The sequence below is a fragment of the Orcinus orca genome, chromosome 2, assembly GCF_937001465.1.
Source record: "Orcinus orca chromosome 2, mOrcOrc1.1, whole genome shotgun sequence".
NCBI classification, from domain to species: Eukaryota; Metazoa; Chordata; class Mammalia; order Artiodactyla; family Delphinidae; genus Orcinus; species Orcinus orca.
In genome coordinates, this window is record NC_064560.1 from 174512837 (window position 1) to 174534552 (window position 21716).

The 21716-nt window shown below is 50.8% G+C and overlaps 1 protein-coding gene across 3 annotated transcripts in view; it reads left to right on the forward strand.

Moving 5' to 3' along the window:
- The first annotated feature begins 1204 nt into the window (after positions 1-1204).
- JDP2 (Jun dimerization protein 2) overlaps positions 1205-21716 on the forward strand; it is a 41847-nt gene continuing 21335 nt past the window's right edge. The window contains exons 1-2 of one of the 3 annotated variants that reach the window (XM_004262256.4): positions 1205-1351; positions 11704-11927. In XM_004262256.4, coding sequence (XP_004262304.2) covers positions 1345-1351; positions 11704-11927 — 231 coding nt within the window. In that variant the 5' untranslated portion in view covers positions 1205-1344. Of the gene's footprint in view, positions 1352-1889; positions 2119-2384; positions 2524-11703; positions 11928-21716 lie in introns of those variants that run through there. The other 2 variants (XM_033407832.2, XM_012531688.3) reach the window with 2 other exon arrangements.

Genomic DNA, 21716 nt, shown 5'->3' on the forward strand with positions numbered 1-21716 from the left:
GCCCATTGGCCAGGGCTGGATGTATTAATTGGGACTTCTTTAGTTGCAAGCAATAGGAAACCTAAATTTAAACTGCCTTAGGCTGGGTCACTCGTCCATCTCTAAGAGCCAGTGATAGATCAGCTCCAACCAGCAAGGCAGGGAGAAGCAGACCAATGTCAACATAAATGGGCCAATTTATGGTCTCTCTCTCCAGCCACTTCCAGGGGCAATAACTACGTAGAGGGGCCTAGTAGGGGGCAATGTGGCTGTAGGTCTTGAAGCTGTGTTTACATAGCATTTTATATAAAGTTAAAAAGCATCCATATCAAATAATGGAGGAGACCTAATGGATATTATAGAGAGATTGAAGGGGCTAAAGACCTCCAGGTTACCCCTCAGTGCACCCCCTGTAGTATATTTAATTTGTGAGTGAAGCAAAGGCCCAGTCAGCCTGCTGGTGGCCTAACCACGTCCAAAGGCAGCCCTGGAAAGGATTGCTCTAACCACGCACACTAATTATCCGTCCCTACACATAGACCAGTGTAGTTTTTCCAAAGTTCCAGACGAAGACGCATAAAGTAACATTGCCCCCATTCAGTGTTTTCTTCCATATAAACGTCCAAACCTCAGGCTCATGGGGGAAACATTGTAAGGCGGTTTCACAGTACCCAGGTTTGATGTTTCTGCCGTAGTAAAGGTGTAGTTGGCCTTTCTGGGGCTGAGAGTCATGTTCTTCCACAAGACTGTCAAATTACTACTCATTTTCTACTGTACCTTCTCTTAGGACCTCACTCTCTTTTTATTTGCTAACTTCAATGCTTCACGGGAGAGAGCTGACAGTGAAGGTGAAAATGGTCAGTCGATGTCATTAGGACCTGCTCTGTCTTTCCCTCCATAAGACCAGTCCTCTGATGCAGAAAGATTTCCCTGCACTGGGAATAAGAAAAGGAGCTCACTGTCCTCAAATTGAAAAGACCTGCTCATTGGGCTCTGCTCACTTGCTTCCATCGGTCTCAAGGCTGGTTGTTTCTTTCTCTCTGAGCATCTGCACTCCAAGAAGGCATGAACTTTTTCTTTCACTTCCTTTCTTCTATGGGTGATGATCTGACATCACTCTGACAAGGAGGCTGAAGGTCACTGAATATAAACACTGTCACTCCTCGCTGGCTGAGGCAGAAACGCAGGGGGTTGGCTGAGCAACCAGGGGGTCTGGAGGAAGGAGATGCAAACCAGAATGCCAAGGTCTCAGGCGCCACACGTGTGCTTGAGGGCTCGGTGTCTCTGTGCCTTTTCATACTGAAGGCACCGTGGAGGACGCATTTCCTCTGGAGTCACCCTTAACCAACTGCCACTCTTAGGAGGATGAAAGGTAGGAGTTCAGTTGGCAATGGAAGTTGTAAAGGGAAAGAAGGCCATTCGGGGTGGGCTGAGGGCGGCGGCTGCTCACACGGGTGTCCGCCCGCGCGTCCGTGAGCGGAAAGGAGAAGCCTGCTGTAGTGTGATAAAAAGCCCAGGGGTCAAACTGTGCAAGCCATGGGGAAAGGGAAAGGGGTGGGGGGCTCAGGCTGCAGTCCAAGGAGGGCAGGTCTCTTGCAGTGAACCACCCCAGGGCTGAAGGGCGGCTGTGGTGGCCAGGTGGGCTAGTAGGCGGGGGTAGAGGCACCCAAACGCCTTGATCCTCTGCCCATCCTTCTGCCCAGAAAAACGAAACAGGCTTGCGAGATCACTTCCTCACTCAGTGCTTAAGTGTCCAAGGATGAAAATGTGTTGAAATCCTCTCTCTCTCTCTCTCTCTCTCTCTCGGTTTGGGAAAAAAGAGCTAAGGACTGAGGAAGATGGTTCAACACAGGCTACGTCTGCTTCCAGGGCCTTTTGACTTGTCCGGCCGCCACCTTCTCATTGCTTTCGGCCCGAGCTGTGTCTCGGGGTGGAAGCCGGGCGGCTGTGCGCTGGGGATGCTCTTACATAACCGCCCGCCGCGTCCTGCTTCCTCGCGCGCTCCTGCACCGCCGGCTGGGAGAGCCGGGGGCCGCGATGGAGGCAGGGCCGCTGCTGCGGGGCCGGGGCCGTCCCCGCGGGGAGCGGACCGCGAGGAGCCGCGGGAGGAGGGCGCGAAATGCGGCGGGGGAGGTGAAGGTCAGTGGGTGTGAAGCGCCGGATCCACACCCCCCTCCTCCCCTGTCCCCTCCTTCCCTTCCTCTCCGTCCCCCTCTGACGTCTGGAGCTGGCAGCTCGGCCGGTTCCGCATTCCCGACCCCTCCCCGCCGCCCAGGGGCCGCTATATAGCCGGGGCTGATGCAACCCGTCCCGCCGCCCGCCACAGCCTGCGGGAGGGACGCTCGGCGGCCGCGACGGGGGGGCGCTGGCGGCGGCAGACGCTGCAGCGGCGGCGGGGCTGGCGCCGCGGCGGCTCCCGGGCCGGGACGGGCCTGGGCACCGGGCGGAGCTCCGCGGCCGGGCGGCAGCGGCGCTGAGCGGGCACGGCGCCTGCAGCCGGGTCCCGGTCCCGGGGGCGCAGCCTCCGCCCTCGGCTTCTGCTCGGTGGGTGCGAGGGCACGCGCTGGGGGCGCCGGGCCGGGCTGGGTGGGGCGCGCTGGCCGCGGGCACCTGGGACTGCCGCCCCCGCGCGGGCGGAGAGCGCCGGGCCCCGAAACCCGAGCCCCGCGGGGAGGCTCCCGCAGCTCCGGGACCCCGCGCTGACCCGGAGGGGGACGCTGCAGTCCGGGCCCCTCCCGCCAAGGGTCCGCGAGCCGGTGGCTTCCCTTTGGTTCCCACTCTGGGACGGGAGGCTCCGTCCGCTCCCGGGGCAGCCGAGGCTCTCTCTCCGTCTCCCTCCCGTGCTCTCCTCCCCCGTCCGTTTGCAGGGAGGTGCTCTCCTTGCGCCGCGGGGAAGGCGGGTGAGTGGGGGAGAAAACTGCCCGGGGAGATGAGCCGCGGGGTGGAGATGGAGGGTGAAAGGCCAGGGAAGTGCAGGGTGCTGGTGGTGGAGGGATGACAGGGACCTGCTGGCAAGTCTTGCCCGCCCCAACCCCGTCGCAGGGAGGAAGCACGGCCCCCTGAGGACCTGGAGGAAGGCACTGAGAAGGGCTGGGGCTCTCCATACAATGAAGAGGGCTTCTCTCAGGGCCATTGCTCCGGGATTCCCCTTCTGGGAGGGGGTCTCGGGGTGGCTGGGTCCCCTTTGGTCTCCCCCAGCTCCCAAGCCAGGTTACATAAGGAGGCCAGCCGGCTCCTCTAGGTAACGAGCCCAGACGGCTGTCTTCTGCCCCCCCCAACCAAAAGGAGCCTGAGCGGCTGTGGACCCCTGACCCTGCGGTTGCAGACCCGGTTTTGCCTGGGTCAGTGGTGGGGTAGGGGGGACAGGGAGGCCTCCGCACCTCTGCAGGGATGGATGGGCCATCCCTGCGGCTGGAGATGGAGAGGCTGGTAAAAGAGGAGCTCAACTGACCCCTCGGGTCAGCTCCCGTAGCAAAATTGCCTGACCCTTGCACTGGGCCTCTCCCCCCCACCTGCCCCCCATCCAGGGCATTGGGCTGTGGCCTGACCACATGTGCTCAGGGCAGCTGGGCTCAGGTCTGCCTCTCTAAAAAGGGCTTGCAGACTGTGTGGGTGTGTGTTCCCAGGTTCAAATCTTCGTGGACTCCTCAGGGTCTTAGTTTGAGGAACTGTGAGAAACTGAAGCTTTGAACCATGCTTGGGTGCCTGCTTGTCCTTTAAGGCCTTGCAGTGAACTGTGTTCACATGTTATCTCCCTTCCCCCCAACCTCCCTTCCCTGAGGGTTTTTTAAAACACCTCCCACTGTTTTCATCTTTCCAGCCAATCTGGCTGCAGTTTGGATGGACGCCTTATCTTCCGTTGCAGGTTTCTAGGGGAGAGTTTAACTAGGTATCAGGTGTGAGCATGGCTCTGATTTTATATAAACCTGACGACCAGGGAAGAGAAGCAAGATCTATTCTCGTGCCTCTGGCTGGTTAAGGTTTTGCCTTGTTTAAAACAGGGAGGACGGATTTCTCAAAGACTCTTCTGTTTCCCTTCTACTTTGGCTTCGGTTCAGAGTTGCAGGCAGCTTCAGAATTTTCCTGAAGAGCTGGGCGCTGTGAGATCTGAAGGGCAGCTGGAAGGCATGGATGTGGAGGCTTCTGACTTTTCTCCTGGGTGGGCTGCAGCCACCTCCAAGGAGATGTGTTGATAACTGGTAACAGTGTCCCCTAAGGAAGAATCTGGACAAGGATCTCTCCACTCACTCGCCACCTGGCTTTTGCAGCTACCACCTGTTTGCAGGATGTGTGGGCATCTTTTCCAAGCTGCAGAAAACTCGGCAGAAGGCTGAGAAGGGCTAGGCTCTCCAGGCCTTGTTTGTCATGGGGCTGCTGGTGTTGCGACTGTCCCTCGCACAAGTGTCTCTGTTTCCAGCTCTGTTCTGGAAGAAAGGGGCCAGTGCAGACTCTAGGTTGGCCTGCTCTGCATTCATTCAGCCCCAGCTCAACTTCAGCGATCAGAGCCAGGGCTGAGGGCAAGCTACATTCTTTTCTGCTTTTCTGCTGCAGGATGCAGTTTGCTTTTTTTCCATGTGAATGAATTATGTTGGAAACCGAAATGGGAGGAAGAGAAAAATAGAGTGAGTGTATATGGGTATGTGTGTGTGCATACCCTATATAGGCAGGGGGAGAGCAGCGGGCACATTATTTTTCCATTTTCCTTTAATTAAGGCTCTGTGGAGGTGTGTTTGAAAACAGAGGGTCTCCTATGCCTTTGAGGAGGGTGAGAACACTGTTTTGGCTGCGTCCTGGGCCATATGCAGTGTATGGTGGCCAATGAAACTGGGCCTGGCTCAATCTGTTGCTTGTCTTGGCAGTCGGTTCTGTGGCTTGTGTTACCAGCTCTGGAACTTACAGGCTGCCAAGCTCCGTGTGCCTGTGTGTGTGCGCACATACGTGTGTGCGCACGCTTGCTCTTGTGCGTGGGTGTATGGTTTGGCCTCCCAGAGCTCAGCGGAGACAAACGCGTTAGCGACCCCCGGTTGGAATTTTCAGCCTGTGTTTCTTTACACTAATCGCTGCGGGGGGCCCGGCCAGAGCCCACCATTCTGGGTTTTTTTCAGTCTGTTTTCTTGCTGCAGCCCTTGGGATTCCATTCGTGGAGCTCCATTTCCAAAGCTTTAACTGGCCAATGGCATATTTTTAAAAAAGAGCCAAAGGATCGGTCACATTCTGTGTGTGTGTCTGTATTATGTATGAGGCTATGAACTCCTGGCACCAAGGAACAGAGATGGGGTGAGGTGGGAAGAGAGTCTAGAAGTCTGGCTGCCGGCAGTTCTTTCCCAGCGTATTCTCGCTGCTCAGGATAAGGATCCTGGCAGAAATGACTTACTGTGTTTTTATTGAGCACCTACATTAGGCAGGGGAGAACGCTGTGTTTACAGGCAGGGCTTGTCAAAAGCATTTCCCTGGTCTCCAGGGAAGAACATTTCTTGGGGAGAGGTTCCAGTTTCTTCTATGGCTGGGATGGCTATTCAGGGATCAGGTTGTGTCAGTGGCTTCTCCTGACACCCACCACATCGCATTCTCTTATGAAGATCTGAGGAGTGACTCCTTCTAAGCAGTGCAGGGTTACAGTGGATTGAAGGACACAGGAGATGCTGGCGCTCTGCTTCTGGAGGCGGGCGTGGAAACCCAGCCAGCTGGGAGTGCCCTGTTGCCAGTGATCTGTGCAGTTGTCTTCTGGCCTGTGAGATGGAGGAGGACTTAGGAGAAACTGAGGCAGAGGGCAGGTGCTGGGTCTCATTTCTGCACCTTTGTACCCAGCCCTGATCTGCCACCTGTTGTTTCTCTTCTGCAATAACTGCGTGGATGCAGGATGGTCCTGCCTCCTTGAGATTTAGATTGGAAAGTGGGAGAGCAGAGAATTCTCTGGACTGGATCTCCAGAGAATCCTCCGGGGATCCTCCTCATGGCCATAGGAACGGGAGACCGGTGTTAGATGGGAACTGGGAACTGTGCAGAAGGGACCTTGAGGGGTCATCAAGCACTAGTGTTGCTCCAGGAAGGAAGGCCCTTGAAGCTACGCTGACTTCACACTCACCAAGTGCAGGTGCTGCTCCAGGTGCTTTCCAAGTATTAACGAATTTAATCTTCTTCTTAGCCTTACAGGGCAAATAATGTTATTAGTCCCATTTTGCAGCTGAGGAAAGTGAGGCACAGAGACTCTCGGGAACTTGCCCAAGGTCACACAGCTAGTAGGGGCAGAGCTAGGATTCACACCCAGATGATCTGGCTCTGGAGTTTCCACTTTAACCTGCCTCACTCTCCTGCCTGCAGAGCTGAGCCAGCCATCGGAGATGGTCTTTTGCTGCTTGCCCTTCTCTCCATCTCGCAGCTTTCACCATCCTTTTGCTCCCTGCCTCCTGGATCTCCCTGTCTTTTGGAAGCTGGGTGACCTGCATCATTTCAGATTCCAGGAGAGAGGTCATCCCAGGTGATTCCTTAGCTCCAAGAACAGATTTGGTGTTTAATTCTCCAAGATTCATGATAGTTAGTACTATGCTCTGTGATGACTGGTCTGGCACCTTTCTGCCCTCTCTGCCCCCCGGCCCCTGCCATGGACTGCTGCCCTTCACATCTTTCTCCTGGGAATCTTCCCAGGTTCCAGCTCCCAAGACCTCCCACCCGTTGATTTCAGTTGCCAGTTACTTGCTCTTGACTTCCAACCCCACTAGTGCTCCTGGGGCCTGACCCTATGAACTCCCTTGCTCCTTGACCTGCCCTCACTCACCTCCACTTTCTTGTAGCACCAAGCCTTGCAGCCTTAGGCTATCTGCACTCATTTGCACACCCATTCTTGCCTCCTGATGCCAGTCCAGGCCAGCTGTTTGCCTGGAGGGAAGCAAACCTTCTCAAAGAGACCCAGGGATTTTAGAGCCTTCCTTAAACTTTTTTTCCTATGGACGGACAGAAAGTTCATGATGCAGATCCTAACTTTCTCTTGATCTGTCTTTAAAAAAGAAAACCTATCTTTGCCATTCTAGATGAAGATGCCAATTACTGGGCACTTTCTAATATGAGTAACCTTTTACAATTTTGACACGTCAAAGCAAGACTATTGTTTATTTATAGATACTCCCATTAAAGAATATGATAATATCTTAGATTTACATACAGTAAACAAGAGAAGAAAATAAGATGGAAAAACTTAAGTTTTTAAGTTATCTCTTCATTCTTTTGGCTGAAATGACTTCATCTTAATATCTCCCAACAGGGCCCATTTTCTGGACTTGAAGTGTTTTGTGACTTTTTTTTCTACTTGTACAAGGCGGCATCCCAAATCGTGTGCCTACAAGTCCCTGAGGAAGTCAGGATAGAGAGATACAGCTATCAGATTTTTTCTTTTGGTTCTTTTCCCTCGGATCCACCTGGTCCCTGTTTCTTTCAAGCCGCCTCTCAGGAAGCTGCATCAAACCACCCCGAATCTTAGTCTCAGCAGCAGCTTAGGGTCCACTTGTGACCTCCAGAATGCTTTCTGTCTTATTCATGCCTTGCTTGTCAGTCTCATCTTTGATCTGTGCATTACCCAGTTTTTCTTCATCGGCTGTTTTCCAAGTTGTTCCTGGTCAGTGTCCTGAATTGCCAGTCTTTTTTTGAATTTATTATTTATATATATATATTTTTAAAAATTTTTTTTGAGGTACGCGGGCCTCTCACTGTTGTGGCCTCTCCCGTTTCGGAGCACAGGCTCCGGACGTGCAGGCTCAGCGGCCATGGCTCACGGGCCCAGCCGCTCTGCGGCATATGGGATCTTCCTGGACCGGGACACGAACCCGCGTCCCCTGCATCGGCAGGTGGACTCTCAACCACTGCGCCACCAGGGAAGCCCTAAATTAATTTTTGTACGGCAGGTTCTTATTAGTTACCTATTTTATACATATTAGTGTATATATGTCAATCCCAATCTCCCAAATCATCCCACCACCACCCCCCTCCCCGCTTTCCCCCCTTGGTGTCCATTTGTTTGTTCTCTACATCTGTGTTTCTATTTCTGCCTTGCAAACCGGTTCACCTGTACCATTTTTCTAGATTCCACATATATGCGTTAATATACGAAATTTTTCTCTTTCTGACTTTCTTCACTCTGTGTGACAGTCTCTAGGTCCATCCACGTCTCTACAAATGATCCAGTTTCATTCCTTTTTATGGCTGAGTAATATTCCATTGTATATATGTACCACATCTTCTTTATCCATTCGTCTGTTGTGGGCATTTAGGTTGCTTGCATGACCTGGCTATGGTAATAGTGCTGCAGTGAACATTGGGGTGCCAAAGTCTTTTTGGATTCTAGGCCTGTCTTTTGAAGCACAGGCACTATTTGCCGATATGGGTCTTCTGCCAGTGTATAGTGTTTGCTCTTTATTTGTGCATCCCAGTTACTAATGGAGACGTGGAGGGTGTTTATCTTCCTTGTGTTGTGTGTACTTCTCTTTCTCCCACTAAATTGCTTCTGTATGGAACAACCAGTGTGGGAGATGATTTCACATCTTGTCATCTTTCCTCTGTCTTCCTTGAAGTGGGTAAATTCCTCCTGGCTGTTATTGGTTCCCTGCCACCCGCCCCTCCGCCTTTTATAGGTTCCTAAATCACATCAAATTGTTTTATTTTTCAAAGCACCCAAGTTGCCTTTCAGCCTTGGCTCATCAGTCAGCTCCTTCCAGTTAATGGGGATCCAGTTATGAAAGGCAGCTGCTTTAGCTCCTCCATCTTCGGCCCCCCACCCCCGGAGCCCTTTAGGATGACTTCTCGCTGGTGAATGTCAGCTGTTGTGGTTGTCTCCTAGGAATGGCATGTGTTAAGGACTTTGTGGTTTGTATCTGAGCAGTTAGGGGCACCCTTGAGAGGAAAGGCAGGAGAGGGGATTTTTTGCTTCTGCAGAGGAAAACCTGGTGCCTAATTCCCTGGGTGAGGCTCGTCAGTGGGACAGGTTCACAGGGGAGCAGGAATGGTAAGAATTCATGGGGCTGCAGCTCCCAGTGGGTTCTCACTCTGGCAGGGGGGTTCTCACAGTAGCAGAGAATTCATTATATTTTGGGATCATTTGTTAGTATCTCATTTATACCTTCTGTTTGAAAATAAACAGAAGCTGCAAGCCGAGCCTATCATTCCCGGAACAGAGTGGGGTCTGGCTTCCATCTCCTGAGATGGCTCTGGCGGGGAAACATACAGAAGCCTCTGGAGGATTTTTCTTGGGGTCTACCGTGGGAACGAATAATCTGGAGGTGGATAACAAGCATATAAACTTCCAGAGACACATCCTTACCCTACTCACTGAATTTTGCTCCGCCATGAATTTATCATTCGTTTCTTCGTTCATTCATTCATTTGTCAAGTGTTTGTTGATTATCCTTTCTGCGCCGGAAATGTGCATGCCTCACCCCTTGAAATCACCCCTCCACTCGCCAAGTGGCCACATGGCACATTTTGCCACACATGAATGGGTCCTTACAGTATCGGGAGGTTCTGGGGCTTCTGACCAAGGAGGGGATTTTGCACTATATTTTTGCTTTGCTCCATACCTGAGGTGTGATGCCTCTCTCCCTGGTAGGGCTTTGTGTCCAGATGAAACACCAGGCATAGGACATTTCAAGCTTCCCATCTCCTGTCCATTTTGACTAGCTCAGTTAAACATCCTTCCTGGGGTTGCTGACTCCTTGTAGCATCAGCTCAGGTCTAGAAGGGGGAGTTTTGTAGGTTTTTTTCCCCTCTTCTGAGGAAAAGGTATGAGTTTCCTTTGTCAGTTTGGCTCAGGTAGCCTGAAATCGCCCCCCTCCGCTCCCCACCCCCACCCCCCACCCCCCACCGCCTGCCAAACATCCACATGGCTGGGTCCAGGCATCATTTCGCCGCAGAGGAGTGAGTCCTTACACTGGCCCGTTTCTTATTCTCCCTGGAGGAGTTCCGGGGAGACAAGTAGCTCATCCACCATGCCCCAGAGCAGCCTCCTGGCGTGGCAGCCTGCAGCCCTCTCTGCATTGCAGGCCTGGCTCCAGAGGGTGGAGGGAGTGACTTTCTCACTGAAAGTGGTCTGACGGACATCACATCTTCTCTGTCTTGCCAAATGCACCCCTTTCTATGGGAAGAGAGAGTGAAGATAGAAAGATAGGTCAAAGCTTCTCCCCCAGGATTTCCAAGACAGATGAAGTTTTAATTTTATAGCCCTGTGCAGCGAGGCGGGAAGGGGGAGAAATGATTTTTTTTTTTAATTTTAATTTTTGACTGCATTGGTCTTCGTTGCCGCACGCGGGCTTTCTCTAGTTGTGGCGAGCGGGGGCTACTCTTCATTGCTGTGCGCGTGCTTCTCACTGTGGTGGCTTCTCTTGTTGTGGAGCACAGGCTCTAGGCTCACGGGCTTCAGTAGTTGCAGCACGTGAACTCAGTAGTTGTGGCACACGGGCTCAGTAGTTGTGGGTCACGGGCTCTAGAGCCCAGGCTCAGTAGCTGTGGCGCACGGGCTTAGCTGCTCCGCGGCATGTGGGATCTTCCCGGACCAGTGCTCGAACTCGTGTCTCCTGCATTGGCAGGCGGATTCTTAACCACTGCGCCACCAGGGAAGCCCGAGAAATGATTTTTTTTTTCCTTAGGGTTAGAATCCAGAGGCAGTTTTGTACTGAAATGCTACTTACAAGGCTGTTTAGAAGCCAGCACTGTGCACAACTGACCTCTAGTGTTCTCAGTGCCGCTTGGCTCATAGTAGGTGGTTGACAATTGGATGGACGGGTTGGATGGATGGATAGGTAGGAGCCCTGTAAGTGGCCAGAAAGTCTGGCTTTATTAGCAGACAAGCTTTCTTCCCTGCCATCTGTGCCTTGAAGGGATAATTTCTTACCCATGAGCTTCCCCCAGTGAAAAGAAGGAAAAAGAATTCCCTTAGTGTTGACCTGTCTACTTTATGTCTTTCTTTCATGCCTGAATCTGTCTTCCTTTGCAAACCTTCTGGGTCTGGTGGAGCTAGAATATGTGTTTGCTTTGAAAGTGAAGAGCCCGTGGAGGACTCTTCTCGTACTGGGCTCCACTGGGGAAGCACACACTAATTAATTCCATCTCCTGTGCCGCAGTCTCTTCCTCATAGATGCCAGATGCACACATTCACCGTTAACTTAGATCTGCTTCATCTCGTATTCAGGGTGTCTTAACAAGTATGCGGAATGGGATGTGTGATTTGAGGGGAAGCACCATGACAGCCCCAAAATAGCTCCCTCTTAAACAGGTGCAAAGGTGCTTGATGCCTCCATTCTGATCCATTCTCTTCGCAGGCAGCGTGTTGCAGTCTAAATCCAGCTCCTCCAGTTTTAACTGTGTACAGTCTGGAGCGAGTTCTTTTTTCTAAGCCTTGGCTTCTTCCTCCGTGTCATGGTCTCCGACCCAGTCTTATGGGACTGATGGAAGGATTACCGCAGTGCCCAGCCCATGGCAAATGCTGAATCAGTGTGGGCTGTGATTGGGTTAAGCATTGCCTAAGTGCCAACAATAACCTTGGTGTGAATTAACTGATCAAGTTTCCCTCAATAACAGAATGGACTTAAGGGCAGGAAGAGCACCTTAAGGTGGGGAAGGGGTTTAGGGGGACATTGGTGAAAGAAAGGGTGGGGTCCTGGTGAGACACAGGGACTTAAACCCCTCATGGAACCTCTCACCCGGCTGACAGTGCCTGTCCTGCTCTTCTCCTGTCCACTCCAGGCTGGACTGCCGCTCCTCCTGCTATGATGCCTGGGCAGATCCCAGACCCTTCCATGACTGCGGGCTCTCTGCCAGGGCTCGGCCCCCTAACCGGACTCCCCAGCTCGGCTCTGACTGCAGAGGAGCTGAAATACGCCGACATCCGCAACATTGGGGCCATGATTGCCCCTTTGCACTTCCTGGAGGTGAAACTGGGCAAGAGGCCCCAACCCGTGAAGAGTGAGGTGAGCGAGCCTTGTTCCCCCAGGGCAGGATCCTGGGGGGAGGGTAGGACGCCTGGATTAGTGTCCTAGGTCTAGCCCTAAACTCACCGTGTGACCTAAGCCTTGCTGTTTATGGGGTCTGAGGACCAGTAGCATCCATGTCAGTAACATCTTGAGGCTGTTAGAAGTGCAGGATCTCAGGCCCCACCCCAGACTGTCGGAATCCGAATCTGCGGTTTAACAAGCTCCCCTGGGGTACTCAGGGCCATGTTAGCATTTGAGAGGCACTGGGCTAGGGCAGGATGCCCAACCTGTCTCTGGTTCTTTGAGGGGCAAGGGAAGAGTGATTAATAATAAAAGTATTGAGGAATAACATTTGGCCATCTCTCTGGGGTGCTGGGGGTGGGGTCAGGGGAGATAATGGGAATGTGCACATGCTTTGAAAAGTATATAAGGCAATGCCAATATTGGGTTAGCTTTAACAATTATTATCATTAGTCACATCATTGTCTCTATTGCTCTTGGCCCCAGGCTGGAGCTGAAAGCAGGAACTTGGAGGAGGGGTGGTGTGGGCTACCTTCCCAAGCGGCTGCCAGAGCTGGACTTGGCCTCAGTTGCCCGGCACCATCTGCCTTAGCTGGTGTTTGCAGAGGACCCACACGTGGAGCACGCCCTCCCCGGGTCCCTTGGAGCTGCAGTGCTCGTGAGCCGTACTTGTAGAAGAGTAGCTTTTCCCTGGGGCCCGGGGAGAAGCAGAAGTCCCCAGCGTGGGTGAGCATCAGTGCTGGGCACGCCCCTGGTCACTTCCCCAGGGCTGGTGATTTGTCCAAAGGCCTGCCCCAGTGAGGTCCCCAGCAGGGCCATTTCTTCAGAGGCCAGACAGAGTAGCTGCCCGCCCGGAAGGGAGAAGGAGCCGGTGGTGGGAGCTGGAGAGCTGGAGAGGCGGCTGGGCCAGAGGCCTGGGGGGAGGCAGCCAAACGCAGGTGCTGGGCCGCCCTGCGGGGAGGGAGCATTCACAGACAGAGGTGCGCCCGGCTGGGGGCTCATCCTGTAGGATGGAGCTCACAGGGCTGGACGTCCCAGAAAGGGGGACTCTTAGTGGAGAAAGGTGTCTGGGTACCGGCAGGGGGGAGTTGGGTATTTTAATGCCATTCCTGCTCTGCCCTCCCTCTCCCCATAAGTACCATAAAAATTGCACAGAAGGGCTGCTGGGGAGCTCGGCCGGGGTGGCACACTGGCTGTTGGCGGGCCGGATGTGGCTCTCAGGTGTGTTTTGTTTGGCCTGCGCAGTGTTTTAAAAGAAGCTGGAACCAACATTTCACTTGAAAATTTGGGTTTTAATCTTTGATTACAAAGCGGGAAGATGTGGCCACACCGTGCCCTGTTCTGGCACGGCCAGGAGCGGGGGACCCGCTCCACTCCTTTGCTCTCTCCAGCCTCCCACAGGCCCGGCGCCTCCCTGTTCCTCTCGATTTTGCTTACGCTATCAGTTTTGCTTTTGTTGCCGCCGGCTGCCTTCGTTTACCTTGGGCCGCGTGGCCCCTACTGTAGACATTTATGCTGGAGACACCTGGATTAGGTGCCCTGTAGATGCCCACTAAAGACGGTTGATTACAAGATGAGAGTTGACGGGTAATTATATTCTTCTGAATTGATTTTGTCAATGAGCGTGCTGTAGATAGCACTTCCTGGCTTAGTTAGTGCTCTGTGTTCTTTGTGGAGAGCCCTTATCTTTGGTCTTGTGCTATTTTGCCTTCCCAGGCCCAGAACTTGAAAGCATTCATTTCTGGGTCATTCCATAGTATTTAAAACTAGTAGCTGAGCAGGGGCACTGAGGCTGTGGGGTTGATGAGGGGCGGGTGCTTTGGTCTCTGAGATCTGCCTGGAGGCAGGGGCTGAGTTACCACCTCCCCACTCCGCAAAAGGCACTGGAGGAGCTTTCTTTCTTTCTTTCTTCCTTTCTTTCTTTCTTTTTTTTTGAAAAGGCCTTTATTTGGATTGGGTATTTTTACATTTCACAGCCTCCCCCAAATTGGTGACATATGCCCTGTACCTGACAGTGACGTGCCGTCCTCCCAAACACACACCATCCAGGCTGTGAAAATAACAAGCCATTTTTAGGGCATATTTGCATGTCCCCTCCCTCGCTGTCAGACTGCAGCGTAGTGGGTGCTGGCGTGGAGTAAGGTCAGCCCTGCGCTGGGAACCGACCTCCGATGTTCTGGGTCAGACCCAAGATGGGTGCGGGTTCATTCTGAGAGCAACTGAAAGATAGAGGGGCTTGGGAGAGAAACTTGCAGCTGGAGAACCTTATGTCCCGAAGATTTATTTGCATACGGCACACTGCCTTTGGTGGATTTTCACATTGGCATTTTGGACTAGTAAAACTTTCTTGAATAATAATAAGATACAAGCTCACATTTATTAAACATTTAATATGTAGCAGGCCCTGTGCTAAGGGCTCAACATGTAGAGTCTTGTGTATTCCTTACCTGATCCTGGTGATCTGGTTCTCTCCATTTTAAGGAAGAGGAATTCCCTGGTGGTCCAGTGGTTAGGACTCAGCTCTTTCACTGCCGTGGCCCGGGTTCAATCCCTGGTCAGGGAACTGAGATCCCGCAAGCCACGCGGGACGGCCAAAAATAATAATAATAAAATTAAAAAATTGAAAAATAAATAAAAAAATAAAGAAGAGGAATTTGAGGTCCAGGGAGGAGGAGGTCAAGTCACTCGGGGTCGCACGGCTGGAAGGTGGCAGAGCTGGGCCGCGCGTGGGCGAGACGGTGCTGCTGGGATAGCGGTGTGCACCAGGCACAGTGCTGGGTGCTCTCTGTGCAGCATCTTGTTGAACTCGCATGAGAACCCTTTTGAGGTCATTATTATTGCTGTTGTTATTGTTATGTCCACATTGTGGATGCAGTCAACAAGCCTTGGGGACATCCAAGGTCACGCAGCTGCGAAACGAGGCCAGGCAGTCTGACTTTTCAGCCAAAGCTTAAACCTTATGCTATGCTGCCTCCTGTGCTCTCTGCCAGACTTCCAGGCCTCTAATCAGTACTCTATTGGGCTGGGGAAGCCGGATGAACCTGGCCCCAGAATCCTCCATCATTTTGATGACACGCCCAGATTAACGCTGAGCCCGTCAGTTCTGCAGCCGTATCATCTCCCAGGCCCCCGGAGAGAGGACGGGCCGAGCCGCTGTGCAGGCAGCTCTGTCCCAGCTGGCTCTTGGACTGTCCGCCTTATGGAGGCCAACAGCCTCTTGGGCCATGTCCAAATACATGAAGCAGTTGGGTAAAAGAAAATCAGAGGAATTAAGTTAAAGGACGCGTTTTGTAAATGATGAAATGCTTTGTGCTGATGTTTTTATTGGCTTGGCCAAAAAGTTCGTTCGGGTTTTTCCGTAGGATGTTACGAAAAACCTGAACGAACTTTTTGGCCAACCCAATATTATAGGGTTGTCACATCACGTTAAACTATTTTTGTGGAGGTGCTTCCCCGCAGTCCATTTGTCCAACAGATACATGCTAAGCACCTACCATGTGCCAAGCACCGGGCCAGACACTGGGAACTGAACCATAAGCAAAGTCGACAAAGTCCACCTTCTCTTGGACTATGTACTGGAGTGGGGATATCCAAAAATAAGCAAATTCATATACAATATAAAAGGCCAGGTAGTGGTCAGTGTCGTGAAGAAAAGCTAAGAAAACCAAGTGGATGGGAAGTGGCCAGACTGCTCGTTGTGAGGGTTGGCTAGGGAATCTGGGCATGTTATATTGGGATTTTTAGAGCCGATGCTTCTCTCTCTCTCTTTGTTCTTCTTTCCTTTTCAATACTCCTTTTCAAGACAGCTTTGCTCTCTGGCTTTCTCCAGAGCTTTCCTTCCTTCCTCCACTTTTTGTTCTGCAGCCCCTTAAGCTGGAGTCCTCCACCAAGCACTCTCTGTTGTCCTGGAGATCTCGGCCCTTCCTGGGTGGGTCATCTCCGAGTGGGCTGCAGTGGCCATGCCCTGCCTCTGGGCCTGGAATGCATTTCCAGTAGTGGCGGAGGGAGCCCAGAAGCCCCGCCCTTGTGTGTGTGCACGTGCACGTGCGCGTGCAAGCACGCATACACACACGCAGAGCAAGCAATGACCTAACAACCTGCTGGATGGGACCCCTCACCCTCTGTGTCACTCTGCAGTGCTCTAGAGGGGACTCAAGTTCAAGAGAGTCTGGATGACCTTTTAAGAAAGAGATTGCAAACTGTCATTCCACGGGCAGGAGTCAGCCTACAGATGAATCTTGTTTGGCCCTCACAGTGTGGTTTTTTTTTTGTTTCTTCTTCTTTTTTTTTATTGAATGAGTTGCTATATTTAAAAGCCAGGAAATGTGGACTTTTTGGCTTCTTTAAAAAACCCAGAATATCTGGGCACTCTAGACCCACACCCTTACATGCAACGAGAAGCTGGAGCTGAGCTCACTGTATTGGCATGTGGTCCTCATTTCTCCGCAGTCCCCACCGCCTCCTGTTCCCTTTCCCAGCCCGTTTCACAATGCCTATTGTCACCAGCCGGCTTTTGAGTTTGTGTCCTGTGCTTAGGTCCCAAGGATGGGGACTACATCTTCCATTCCTTTTTACTTCCACCAGTCGGTGGACAGTGCCTGGCCTGTAGACTGTTTAACACATGCTTGTTGGTTTGAACATTAATTAGCTGTGTCAACTTGGCAAGTCACTTACACTTTCCATCCCTTGGTTTCTATATCTCCCAATTCTCACCTCCAAGCATTTGTCCCTTTCTTTTTCTGTTTCTGAACATAAGCGACTTCAGACCAAAGACAAGAGGACACAATGAAAATCAAACCAACCATTCCCAAACTTGGTTGATCATCAAAACCACTTGGCAAACTTCTTATGAATCCGCATTTCCAGACCCAGCCTTGGGCCCATGAACTCAGAATCTCAGAGGGCAGAGTCCAGGGAATCTGTGTTTTTAGTAGGCCCAGAGAGTACTTGGCTACATTTGGGAACCTGACTTTATCTGTTTGTACTTCTTGTTCTCTTCTGATCCCTATCAGGGAGGCTTCTGAGGGTGTCCCCTTGAGGAATCAGTGTGTGCATTCCATCGTGGATTCTGTCTCTCCAGCACATCCTGCATGTAGCGACAAGATCCTTCTCCTCTCCTCTTGAGAACAGGAGAGGAGACTTAGCTGTTCGTGGATTTCACATTGGCCATCTCCCAACTTCTCCAGGGGCCCTAGAGAATATTTAGAAGGCTTTCACCTTTGGAAGAAGTGGGACTTCGAATCCATGAACTACAGTGTGGTCTTGGAAGGTGTGCTCACCCTAGGAGTTTGCTCACCAAAAAGACCAAAATGTTCATCCATGTTTAGCCTGAGCATAAAGTTTCCCCAAACCAGCTGATGTGCTGGGTAAATGTTGGCATAAGCATGCTTATGTTTTTAGTGATTTAAAACATAAAGGCAGCCCACTGACATTTTTTTAGCAAGCCTTGCATAATTGGTTTTTAATTTGTGGCTCTTTGGAATAGCATTGGCCTTCTTCCCTCTGACTCAGACGCTTTTTCTGTCTCATACTTGCTTGGCAGAGAGATCCAATCTGTCCCTTCTTGGAATAGAGTCTCCCAACTCATCTTTGAAATCCTAAATTTCCACTTTAGTTCCGTCACTTTGTTAGCACATTTTCCAAAGCTGTTAGCTTTTTTTTTTTTTATCTTTAATCATGTAATTTGAGGGCAAACGAGTGATAGCTAAAGGCAACCATGCGTGTGTTTAACTCTGGTCCCTGTGGTATTGAGTCTTATTTGATACCATACCCTGAGCATTCACGAGGGTTCCAAATCTCTTATTTAACATCACAGGTTGGTCACACCCGCTGTTGTCCTAGCACTGGGTTCCTTGGAGAGGTGGTCGTAGGGACATGGCTGGATCTGTATGTTCTTAGCAGAAATCAGACACTTCTGAAAAGTTCAAGGAGTCCCATGCTGCCTTCTTACATCTCTGTTTTAAGATGGGGATAATGATAGCACCTACCTTCTAGTGCTGCTGTGATAATTAAGTGAACTAATGCAGGTAAAGAAGGGCTTTACATATGCCTGGCACTTAATAAGATACACAACAAATGTAAGACATGATTGTGATTACTTTTCATATGTGTGGATCAGGCAAGTTAGTGGTTTTTTTTTTTTTTGCGGTACGCGGGCCTCTCACTGTTGTGGCCTCTCCCGTTGCGGAGCACAGGCTCCGGACGCGCAGGCTCAGTGGCCATGGCTCACGGGCCCAGCTGCTCCGTGGCACGTGGGATCTTCCCGGACCGGGGCACGAACCCATGTCCCCTGCATCGGCAGGCGGACTCCCAACCACTGCGCCACCATGGAAGCCCAGGCAAGTTAGTTTTTATAATTGATTCAAAAACTGTTCCTTGGGCTTTCATTTGCTTGAGGTATTTTGCCCTTGGATGTGGTGGGTGGCCTGAGTGTTTGGAGGTGTCCAGGTGTCGTGGGAGTGGGGCACCGTCCTGGCTTTCTAACCAGACGGGCTGCTTCTTGGGCCTGGGAAGAGCTCTAGGCTTGGATTCAAGCTTCTGGGTTCAAAATCCAGCTCCATCTCCCACTCTCTGTATGGTCTTGGACAAGTCAGCTGGTCTTTTTTGAGCACAGTTTCCTCATTTGCAAAAGGGGGAAACTGATGCTCATAGAATTTCATTGTGAAGTTTACTGTGTGTGAAGATAACCTCGACTACAGTGCATTACACCTGTAGATCACCTTTACTAGGGACTGAGTCCACTTGCAGTGAATCACACTACAAATTCTGACAGCACTTGTCTTTCCAATGTCTTGTACCCGTGACCTGGGTTTCAGGGAGGCAGGCGGACCTTCCTGTTTCTGTTTATGTATTGATAGTTTAGATGCAGCCACAGTTGTAGTTACCATCACCAACTGTGAATGAAAAGGCCCTTCAGCCCTGTGATTTCCACTAAGCTGCCCTGTGTGACCCCTTATCTTGTTTCCTGTGGTGTTAAGAATTCTCATGAATCCTTAGTTTTTTTAGCAGCCCTATGAAGTGGCCTCTTCTATCAATGCTGGTCATCTTACGTTGGTGTCCCCAGACCCACTGGTAATATGGACTCAGAGTTGGGAAACTGAGTCCCCTCCCGGGTCCTTCTCTGGCTGAACAACTCTGGAGCCAGCCAAATCTCTTTCCCTTCAACTGTGCCCAAAAGACATAAGACAACTTCACTTGAGCTTGGAGCTCGGAGACCTAGAAGGACACTGGGGCAGATTCGGGTAGGCTGCAGAGATCCCTGGAGTGAGGTCGATGGGTCACCTCTGGGTTTAGCGACCCCGTGAGCCCGCACATGTCCTGCCCTCTGTGGGGCTCGTTGACTGTGCTCTGCATTTTGGCCGCAGGGTCCCCCTTTACTGAGTACACTGCCTGTGCCTGTCTTGGGTGACAAGCTCCTCCACGGCTTGCTTCCGTGGCCCTCCTCCCTGCCTCTACCACGAGCCACCACCAGTACAGAACCGTGGCTCTTTGGAAGCCATGTAGCCAGGCAGGACTGCTGATCGGAACAGTCTGGCTCTGGAGGTTACTAGACATTTGAGCTTCAGCTTCCTCCCTAACTCCAAACATATACAAAAATTAGCTCAAGTTGGATCAAAGACCTACTGTAAGAGCTAAAACCACAAAATTCTTGGAAGAAAAAGCCACAAATATTTGTGACCTTGGATCAGATATGACACCAAAAGCACAAGCAACAAAAAATAAATTGGGCACCTCAAAATTAAAAACTGTTGTGCTTCAAAGGACAAAAAGTGAAAAGACAATCCCCAGAATGAGAATTTTCTCAAATTATAGATCTGATAAAGGACTTGTATCTAGAATATATAAAGAACTATTACAACTCTAATAAAAAGACAAATAGCCCAATGAAAAAGTGGGCAGAGTATCTCAATGCACGTTTCTCCAAAGAAGTATAAGCACATAAAAAGATGCTCAACGTCATTAGCTATAAAAGAAATGCAAATCAAAACCACGGTGAGATACCACTTCACATCCACTAGGATGGCTATAACAAAAAGGACAGATAATAACAAGTATCAGTAAAGGATGTAAAGAAGTTGTAATCCTCATAGACTGCTGTTGGGAATGTAAAATGGTGCAGACACTATGGAAAACAGTCGGGCAGTTCCTCAAAAGGCTAAACATAGCGTTACCATATGGCCCAGCAATTCCACTCCTAGGTATATATGACCAAGAGAAATTAAAACATATGTCCACACAGAAAGTTGTTCAGGAATGTTTATAATATCTCAAAAGTGGAAACAACCCAAATGTCCCTCAGTTGATGAATGGATAAATAAAACGTGCTATATCCATACAATGGAATATCATTTGGCCATAAAAGGGAATAAAGTACCTGCTACAACATGGTGAACCTTGGAAACATTAAGTGAAAGAAACAAGTCATGGGGCTTCCCTGGTGGCGCAGTGGTTAAGAATCCACCTGCCAATGCAGGGGACATGGGTTCAAGCCCTGGTCCGGGAAGATCCCACATGCCACGGAGCAGCCAAGCCCCTGCGCCACAACTGCTGAGCCTGTGCTCTAGAGCCCATGACCCACAACTGCTGAGCTCACACGCCACAACTGCTGAAGCCCGCACGCCTAGAGCCCGTGCTCCGCAACAAGAGAAGCCACCGCGATGAGAAGCCTGCGCACCGCAACGAAGAGTAGCCCCTGCTCGCCGCAACTAGAGAAAGCCCGCGTGCAGCAACGAAGACCCAACGCAGCCAAAAAAAAAGAAAGAAGCCAGTCACAAAAGACCACATATTGTATGATTCCATTGATATGAAATGTCCAGAATAGGCAAATCTATAGAGACAAGAAGGAGAACCAGTCTCCTGGTGCCCAGGGCTGGGGGAGATGGGAGGAGTCAGGGGTGATGACTAAAGGGTATGGCGTTTCTTTGCGGGGGGGTGGGGGGTGATGAAAATGCTCTAGAATTGATTGTGGTGATGGTTGCACAACTTTGTGAATATACTTAAAGCTGTTGAATTTGTGTAGTTTTAGTGGGTGAATTGTACAGTATGTGTGAATTTTATCTCAATAAAGCTATTGTAAAAATGGGCAAGAATAATATCTACCTCACCCAGGTACAGGGAGGACTAAAAGTGATAACGTATGTAAATCACCCAGCATGTATCGGTGCTCCAGAATTAGTAGCTGTGGTGATTAAAGCCCCCCTTTTAGGCCAACAGCAGTGAAAAAGTCAGGGTCCGGTTAGGGACATTTTTCTCTCTTTCTCTTTTGTTGCTAGTGGCCATCCAGAAGCAATGGGAGCAGCCCGGCAGGGTTTTGTGTGGAACTCGGGAGGAAATATGGAATAATCTTGGTTACTCATTAGCATCCCCTGGAGAGTGTTTAAAAAATACTGACATTCAGCCCAGAGATTCTGCTTCAGTTGGTCTGGGTGGGGCGGGCTGGTGGTTCTAATCTGTAGCCATTGGTTGAGACCCGTGGTACCTTATAAACCAGCCCAGGTCTTTGAAGGAGTGAGGATGTTTGCCTTCAGGACGGAAGGATCACATGAGCAGTGCACTTTATGGTTTGACAACTGCCTTTGTAGAGATTATCTCCTTTGATCTGTTCAAAAGCCTTGTGAGGTAGGTGCTTTCAGTACCATTAGTTGTTAGGGAACCAGGGCTCAGAGAGATTAAGTAACTTGCCATGGTCTCATTTTTTAAATTTATTTTATTTTATTTTATTTTTGGCTGCGTTCGGTCTTTGTTGCTGCGTGCGGACTTTCTCTA